At 58.0% G+C, this 8,328-nt stretch overlaps 1 protein-coding gene across 1 annotated transcript in view; it reads left to right on the top strand.

Moving 5' to 3' along the window:
* Positions 1–6,440, top strand: part of LOC117652708 (protein tipE) — a 72,537-nt gene extending 66,097 nt beyond the window's left edge. Inside the window, exon 3 of the mRNA XM_034397801.1 lies at positions 6,344–6,440. Within this exon, the coding sequence (XP_034253692.1) occupies positions 6,344–6,440 (97 nt within the window). The remainder of the gene's footprint in view (positions 1–6,343) is intronic.
* The last annotated feature ends 1,888 nt before the right edge of the window (positions 6,441–8,328 follow it).

Genomic DNA, 8,328 nt, shown 5'->3' with positions numbered 1-8,328 from the left:
TTAAACGGGTATCGGGTTTCCGTGTTTGCGGCCGGCCGGCTTCAGACAAGGCAAAGCAAAGCCCGTTGGTTTGCTCGCTGTTTGTTTGTTTACTTTGTTTACCTTTCGGTGCGGTCCGTTGGGATTGAGTCCAGTCACCTGCAACACACCCCGCCGCGCCGCCGCTCCCACGAAATGCCGCACCAAATCGGAATCCCGCCAAAACCCACAAGTCGTCGGAACGGGTACTGGGTCGGGGATATTTTTGTCCCTGTCATCAGTTTTTCCATCCTGCATCCTTTATATGCATACAGTTGTCCTGGCGGTGTTGGTGGTATCGAAGGAAGGCGCGCTGGAAGCGCTCTTGCGTGTCACGTGTTGTGTTTCTATAGCGCGACATTGCGTGTCTCGAGCCGGCAGAAAACACACACACACACACACACACACACACACACACACACACACACACACACACACACACAAACACACACGACATTCGTGTTCGCACAACACAGTGGGAGATGTGTCCGCTAACACCCCGACGACTCCTCCTCCTCACACACGCACCACACACACACACACACACACACACACTGGCACACAGTCAGGTGCCCCAGGAATGCCACTCTGGCCGGACAATAAATAGAGGAGCGAGCGACGCGGGCAAGCAGCCAGCCAATCCAGGAGAAGCAAACACGAGGCCTGCTACATCACAACAAAAACAGAGACGACAGGAAAAATACCCAGTTCGTCGTGTCGCTCATCTGGCTGGACTAATCACTCGCTAAAAAAACGAACCGCAGATACTGGTTTCCTTTCATGGTTCATGGTTTCCTTTCTGGTCCTTTCATGTCCAGCATTGAAAGTCGCTCGGTCGCTGAGTATCACCAGGCTAAATTATCCTTTTACGAGTGATCTACGAACTGGCAAGAGTGTGCATGGTTGACTCTTTTGGGGAGTTAACCTAAAGGTTGACGCTAATTAACACCTACTTGACAGGCATACTGTAGAGAGAAGAGTGCACTTGTTCATGGGATGTGAATGCGCCTGTGTTGTAGTATGGATCAGGACTGGTAGCATTTGCCATTCGCACACTTATTTACAGCATGAGGGTCAAGTGTGAAGTAGGCCCTGGAAAGCGTCAACCTTTAGGTTGACTGTCCAGAAGAGTCACCCGTGTTCACTTTAAAAATTGCTGAGTGATGGCACACCGATGGCGCGACTGTCCGGCACCATTGCCGTCGGGCACTCGTCGGGAAATGCAGCGACAGTGTACCGGCCTGCCGCTGGTCCGGATTCGCTTCGCAGCAGAGCGGGCTTCGCTGAGCGCGCGTCCCCGTCGCGTCCCGGTCGCGTCCCCGCCCACGATTCCCCCCGCCTCTCTCTCCTTTTTCTCCTCGGCGCGTCTGACGTTGAGCAAGATGAACTTCACGTCGGCTGAGCCACCGAACCGAACGCCTCGCGCGCCGCCGGGTGCCGACACAACTGGCGACACGCTCGTGCGGGGCTGGGCGGCGGGGTGGGGCAGTGCGGGTGGAGCCGGAGCAGAGAAAACTATTATCTCGTCCCGGGATTGAACCCAGGCCCCGCCACACAGCAGACGCCGGGATGGGCCTGCCATGCTGCCAAGGTGAGAGCACTGGCTCCACTCCGCCTCGAGTCTCGACTCTGGATATGGGTTACAGGATAAGCCGCACGGGGTTCTGGAGTCCGGAAGGAAAAGAGGGGTGGGGGGCGCTTCTTATGAAACTGCACCCTGGGGCCCTGGGGGAGTGGACGCCCGGCCGGAGAGCTGTGCTGAGGGATGACCTGTATCTCGCCCGGACCCGCCCTCCTCGACCTATCCCCCCCCCCCTTCCCACCGCCGTGCCGACGGGCCGACGGTGCTGCCAACGCATCGCCACAACTTGAGCCCCTCTCCCAATTGACTCGGTGGGGCGAGACGGCCCGAGGACCCCGGGGCTGACCCGATTGGGGGCCTGGAGTGGGGCGGGGCGGGGCGGGGCGGGGCGGGGCCGGAGCATCCCTCGAGAGGGGCTTTCTCGTTGGCCTTCGCTAAGGACCAGTTCAGTATGCACGCAACCGACCCCGCCGCCTCCAAGGCAGACTCCTTGTTGTAGTGGAGCGCACCCGAGCGCCCGCCGAGTCCAGGATAGGCCAGCCCGCAGGGCAGAGCGACCCACTGGGTTGCCTACCCTCGACTCCGCAGGCTGAAACTGCGGTGCAGCCAAAATAAGGAATTTAGTGTGTGTCGGCATAACTTCCCACAGCCGGCCATCGCCACTGTCAAAAGGGGTTTGTGAGCCTCAGCCTGCCAACCTCGCACTACCTGGAATTTCCTCGCGAGAAGTTGTCTGATGTGGCCTAGGGCTGGTAGGCAACCCTTTCGGAATGTCTTCGTCGTAACATCCCCTTGTGCACCCTATCCGCATCGTTCTATGGGTTTCCTGCTCTGGACTCGGTAGGCTGGCCGCACGGCGGCTTGACACACTGGATTATGCAGGCTGGCCATACGGCGGGTTGCCTACACTGTACTTGGCGATCTGGCCGCACAGCGGGTTGCCTACAACAGTGGACCGGGTAGGCTGGCCGCAAGGTGGATTGCCTACACTGGACTATGCAGGCTGGCCACACGGCGGGTTGCCTACACTGCACGCTCGCACGGTGGGTTGCCTACACTGCAGGCTGGCCGCACGACGGGTTGCCTACACTGCGGGCTGGCCGGGCGGGCGAAACACAAACGGTGCCGAAAGAAACGTCCGGTGGGTCGGCGCTGGTCCGCCTCAACAGGTGTGCACTAAATAACCGAGGCACGCGCACAGCGCACAGCGCGCGGCGCAAAGCCACATTCCCCGTCATGCCGGACTCATTAAAGGCCGCCGCGGAATGAGGAGCCCGCTGGAGAATCAGACGAACCGCCACTCGAAAACGCCAACGCCGGGCCGCGGACGGGCAGTGGCGGAGCCGAGCCAGGGCCGGCCGAAAGGGCTGGCCGAGGGCAAAGTCTCACTTGTTGCCTGCTTACCGGGGCAAAGTGTTGCGTTTTGTCCCAGGGAGGATCCGGGGGCAAGTCTGGTTTGGGGCAATGACGCAGAAGTTGCCTACAGACAGGAGCGAAGTGTTACTTTTCGCCTACCTTTTAGGCGGCCTTTAGGCAGAGGGGACACCCTTGCCACCACCACCATGGACCCGCACTTGTTTTGCCGACCAGGTGGCTATCCAGGGGCTTAAGGGCGCATTCTCCCTCCGGATCCTCGCTTGCACACGGGCAGCTCGTCTGAGGATCGCAGCTGTGCAGGCGGGGCGAGGCGGGCGGCTCCACTGTACACGCCTCGTGTAGATTGGGGCTGGCCGACATGGCTTGATCCTCAACGCGGCTGACCCGGCACGGCTGGACGGGGAAATATGTTGGCAACACGTCCCAGGCCAGGCCGCCAGACCCGACGCCCCCCCCCCCTTCCCTCCCCCGCCCCCGGCTGCCCCCACAGCGCGCGCACCGCACCACCGCCCACCTCCCAGCGGTGTTCCATCAAAACGACCCGGGAAAACATCTGAGGCCCCGACCAGGTTTGCCTGCTGGGCCGTGAATTTCACGTTGTCAGTTTTTTTTTGGTGCTGTGATTCAGGAGCAGGCCACTGTTGGAACACGGTGTGTGGAGTAGCAACAACAACAACAGCAAAAACAACAAACGACACCTTCACGCCAAAATTAAACTCGTGAGCTAATTCCATGCATGACGCTTCCTAAGAGGAGAATCCTTGTTACGCATGCTCCACGAGCTTTTGAATCTCACGTGAAGTGCAATGCCTTGGTACGCGTTTGTACATGGCGCTTTCAGGACGCATTGTACGCGAGGTGCAATGTGGTTATGGCATTTGCACCATACGTGCCGTTAGCAGCGTTATTTGGAATCACAGTGGAGCTGCTCGCGAGGCTTTCCCCCTTGGCTCCTGACACCACACTGGCGGAAAGTGGCGCCAGTGTGGCGGCCGGCCACGCCGTGTCGGTACACGCGAGCTAATTTGTATCGCAAGTGCGCGGTTGGCGAGGCGCGGCGTGGAGGCTGTCTGGCGCGGATGGGAGTTGCCTTGCATACCCGTGCACCACGCGGAGGTTTCGGCGAAGACCACACACTGCGAGACTGGCTCTGTGTGTCTGTGAGTTTGTGTGTGAGTGTGTGTGTGTGTGTGTGTGTGTGTGTGTGTGTGTGTGTGTGTATGTATTGTGTGGGAGGGGGGGCAAAGTAGCCTTGGCCTATTACAGGGGAAATACATGGCTTTTTGCCTACCTTTCAGGTGGCTAGCTATGTTCTGTGGGGGACAAAAACCCCTTTGCCCCACCTCCATCCCATTCTGTAGCCGCGCCTGTCCACGGCGCGGGCTGCACGGCCCGTAGTGGCTGGTCGGTCGGTCTCAAACGGCCTATTTGCCGGGCAAATCTTGGGACGCTTCCCTTCGCTTCAAGGTCGGTTAAACCTGGAGGCTGCGGCCGCTGTGTGTGGTGGCTGCCAGCTCCGCCTGGGCTCCCCCTGTCTGACAGGCCCGGCTGCCCGGCCGCTCTGAGCCCCGCACAGTGGGCCAGAAGGCCGGTTGAGGCGGCCAAAACTCTAGACGCGTTTTGAGCTCCAGAGTCGCTTAACAGGCCTCGAACCGAGCGTGTGACCCCACCAATGGATTCCTCGTTCGGAGAGCAATCCATTGGTGGGGTCACACGTTCGGTTCGAGTCCCATTTAGCGACTCTGGAGCTCAAAACGCGTCTAGAGTTTTGGCCGCCTCCACCGGTCTTCTGGCCCACTGTGTCCCGCCGTCAGTGCTGAGTGCGTGTGGCAGGGACTCCGGCAGGGAAGGCTGCCTTCTCCTTTCCTCGTTTGGAAGAGTGCGCTGCGAGCGGCGTGTTACGGCCCGACTCGGCTCAGGCTCGGCTCAACCACCGGCTCGGCTCAGGCGTGGCTCGGCTCAGCCCCCGGCTCGGTCCGGCTCGACTCGGCTCAGCTCGGCTTGGAGCCCCACACCCTCGATCGTTTGGTGTGTTCCGGGCCGCGGCGCTTCGTGGCAGCAAAGCGATGTCCAGCGAATCCAACTCCAACTCCGGCAGCGCTACAGCGGGGAGACGCTATCCGTGGAGATGTTCCCCTCCCCGGTCCCTTCCAGTGGCGTGGACCGGGCGTCGGCCTGGGCAGTCTGAGTCTACGCACTGTCGGGTAACGCGTCCAGCATCTCTCGGCATGAACACTATTTCGAGTTAAAGAAGTTCGCGTGGGGTACATTTGTCAGGCGAGAGTTATAATTTAGAAATTTGAGAAGTCGCTATAAACCTTTCGAAGTACTTTGATTGAGGTTCGAACTATTACGTTTTTCATACGACGAGTTACTTGGTAATTATAAGGTGTATCTTTTGTAAAGCAAAGCTTATGGCTTTGTCTATATCAAGCTACTTTTGTTTGTGACGCTGAACTTAGTTTGCGAGGTTGGGAGTTAAGCGCCTGTGAAGTGAAGGATAGGCAACACGGAGACAGGTGAGCTCGGCGGGCTTGCCTACCCTCCGTTCCACAGGCGCTCTGCTGCTGGTGCTCAGATTCGATTCTGGTGCACTGAACAAAAGTCGTCAACATTTCACCTTTGCTGATGCACTGAAAAAATAGTCAACATTTCACCTTGGCTGATGGCCGGAAAAAAATCGTCAGCATCAAATGCTGGAATTTGCAGGAAATGTTGACGTTGACGACAAAGCCGACGATTCGTGTAACCGTCCCACCTTGATTAGCGAAGCCTTTTGCAAATGTTCATGGGGCGTTTTGCTGAATTGAAGACTTTTTTTTATTTCAGAGTGTCGTGTAAAAACGACCCTTTCTATGTGTCACGTGCGTGTCCTCTGGCGAAACTCGACACGGCCCTGATCCCCACTCTGTGAAAGTTAATCCGCCGCACTTACCTGACGCCGCCCCTCTCTCTGTGTCGCAGCGACTGTTCCATCAGCGCCCGCCTGGAAATTCTGCCCCACTCGGCAAAAACGGGTCCTGGTTTTCCCAGGAGCTCCCTGGAAATCCCCTGTGCTGTTTTGATAGCCTACCCACAATGGGCCAGAAGACCGGTGGAGGCGGTCGAAATTCCGGACGCGCTTTGAGCTCTATGGAGTCGCTAAATGGGACTCGAACCGAGCGTGTGACCCCACCAATGGATTGGTCGCTGAACGAGGAGTCCATTGGTGGGTGTCGCACGTTCGGTTATAGAGTTTCGGCCGCCTGCGCCGGTCATCTGACCCACTGTGCCACCTGGGCGAACCCGGAACCGTTTTCACCATGCACACTGTGTGAGAGTCTCGCCGCTGCAGCCGCCTGACGCACCCTTCTCTCTCTGTTGCAGCGACTGCTCGATCAGCACCCGCGTGGACATGCTGGCGCCCAGCCACGCCGACGGCCCCGACGGCCCCGAGGGCGCCGAGTCGACGCGGCCGCTCTGACATCGCGAGGACACGATGGACAGCCACATCATGACGTCCCTCAGCAGCTAGCTACCGCTGGATGACGAGGTGGTGTGCCGGCCGGGGCCGAGCGGCGTGCCTAGCCAGTGGGCACCGCACCCCGCCACGACCCCCGGCGGCACCGCGCCCGGCGTGGCCATGCACAGCGTGACCACGCACAGCGCGAACGCCTCGTCATCCCGCTACAGCAGCGGCCGGCAGAAGGCCGTGCGCCGGCCGCGCCGCTCCGCCACCAACTCCACCCTCGCCACCGTGGAGGTGGAGGTGGACGTGCTCTGCTCGCCGCTCTCCTACGAGGAGGAGCCCTCCGGCTTCATGACCTCGAGGACGTGACGCCCGCTCCGTCCATCGTGTCCGAATCGTGTCGTAGAAGGACTGCTTTTTGTACGGTTATTGTTGTTGTTGTTATTATTTGTAAAAGCCCCCACCACCAACGCCCCCCCCCCCCTCCCCCGTCCCGTAGTCGAGAAAACGCGCTCGGCAGGGCGGCGCAGTCACGTTTCGTATTGACGCTCTGAATTTGCGGCCTACGCTGTCGAAAAGCGAAGAACGCCTTTCTGCACAAGTCGACTGACTTCGGAAGCACGATAAATCTTCCCGCTGGAATCATGATTTTATTTTCTGCGCCGCGGGGAAAAAATCCTTCCTTCCAAATATTTATGTATTTGACTATTTTGAGGCGTTCGCGTGGCGGTTTGTTCGAAGACTTGCTAGTCGCCACACTCAGCCTGTTTCGAGTGCGTGCCTGCGGGCAGGCCGCGTGTACTCCGAATGACCAATTTGATGTGACGATTACCGACTAAGCGTTCAGGACTCGAGTAAATGCATTCAGGTTTTTTTTTCAATAGAACTGCTTAATGTGACTGCCCCACCCCACCGACCTCATTCCCAGAGGTAATTTGCGTCACTGCTTATTACTCAAACCTTCACTTTGTTGTGAAACGTTGAGACTGCAACATTGAGAAAACATTTTTCCACTGAGCGAGGATTCCCCGCACTTGCGTTATCACCATTCAAAGTTTTACAGTGCACTAGACTGCGCCGCGTGCGGTCCACGACACTGTTATCGCAACGATCCGATCCTTTTATATTTTTATTTGTCATTGTGTCAGACCAAGAACGTCTGTATCGCTCGCCACGTTTTGCAACGAACACTTGCTGTGATCCCCCCCCCCAACAAACCTTCCCCTCCACTCGCTCAACCGAATCACAAATCACATCCCCCCCCCCCAAGACGTGCTCGCTCTATCTGTCTCTCTCCCTGCGGCCAGCGGGCTGCCGGACGGTGTCTGGCACATCCGTCCCGGCAGGTCGCTCGCCGGAGAACCCCGAGAGAGGCGCAAAAGAGAGGCACTCTCTCTTCGTCGCTCTTCCGCGGCGACCGCGCTGCACACTGGATAAGCGCTAATCGAGTACGGGGCCATATGCGGCCCGCCCACATTTGTTTCAAACAAAAAGGGACACGCTTCCTGCTTGTGTTTGTGAGCGCTGCCCTCGGGAACGACACCCCCCCCCCCTTCTTGTCCCCATTCAAGTCCCCCGGACTGCGTTTCATTATTTGGTGGGTGCTTCTCTACTCTGTTGTGTTCATTTCAGGGGCCAGGACTTTTACAGCAAACGCCCCGACGTGCCTAATGTGTATGTGTTCGTGCAAGTGTGTGTGTGTGTGTGTTTGTTACTTTTTATCATTCTGATTAATGTGGCTACTGCGCGCTGTCGTCGTGTATGTTGCGTTTTTTAATGTGTCGTGTTGCCTTTTGTGAGTGTGTGTGTGTGTGTGTGCGCGAGTCAGAGACTTTGAGTTCATGTTTGTGGTTTCAAGAGAGAAAGTGTGATATTCGTGTCATCGCCGAAGAAGACAAAACAG

The sequence above is a fragment of the Thrips palmi genome, unplaced genomic scaffold (genome assembly GCF_012932325.1).
Source record: "Thrips palmi isolate BJ-2018 unplaced genomic scaffold, TpBJ-2018v1 HiC_scaffold_7, whole genome shotgun sequence".
Lineage (NCBI taxonomy): Eukaryota > Metazoa > Arthropoda > Insecta > Thysanoptera > Thripidae > Thrips > Thrips palmi.
The sequence above is the reverse complement of the archived record's forward strand: the minus strand, read 5'-3'. Positions and strand labels throughout refer to the sequence as shown.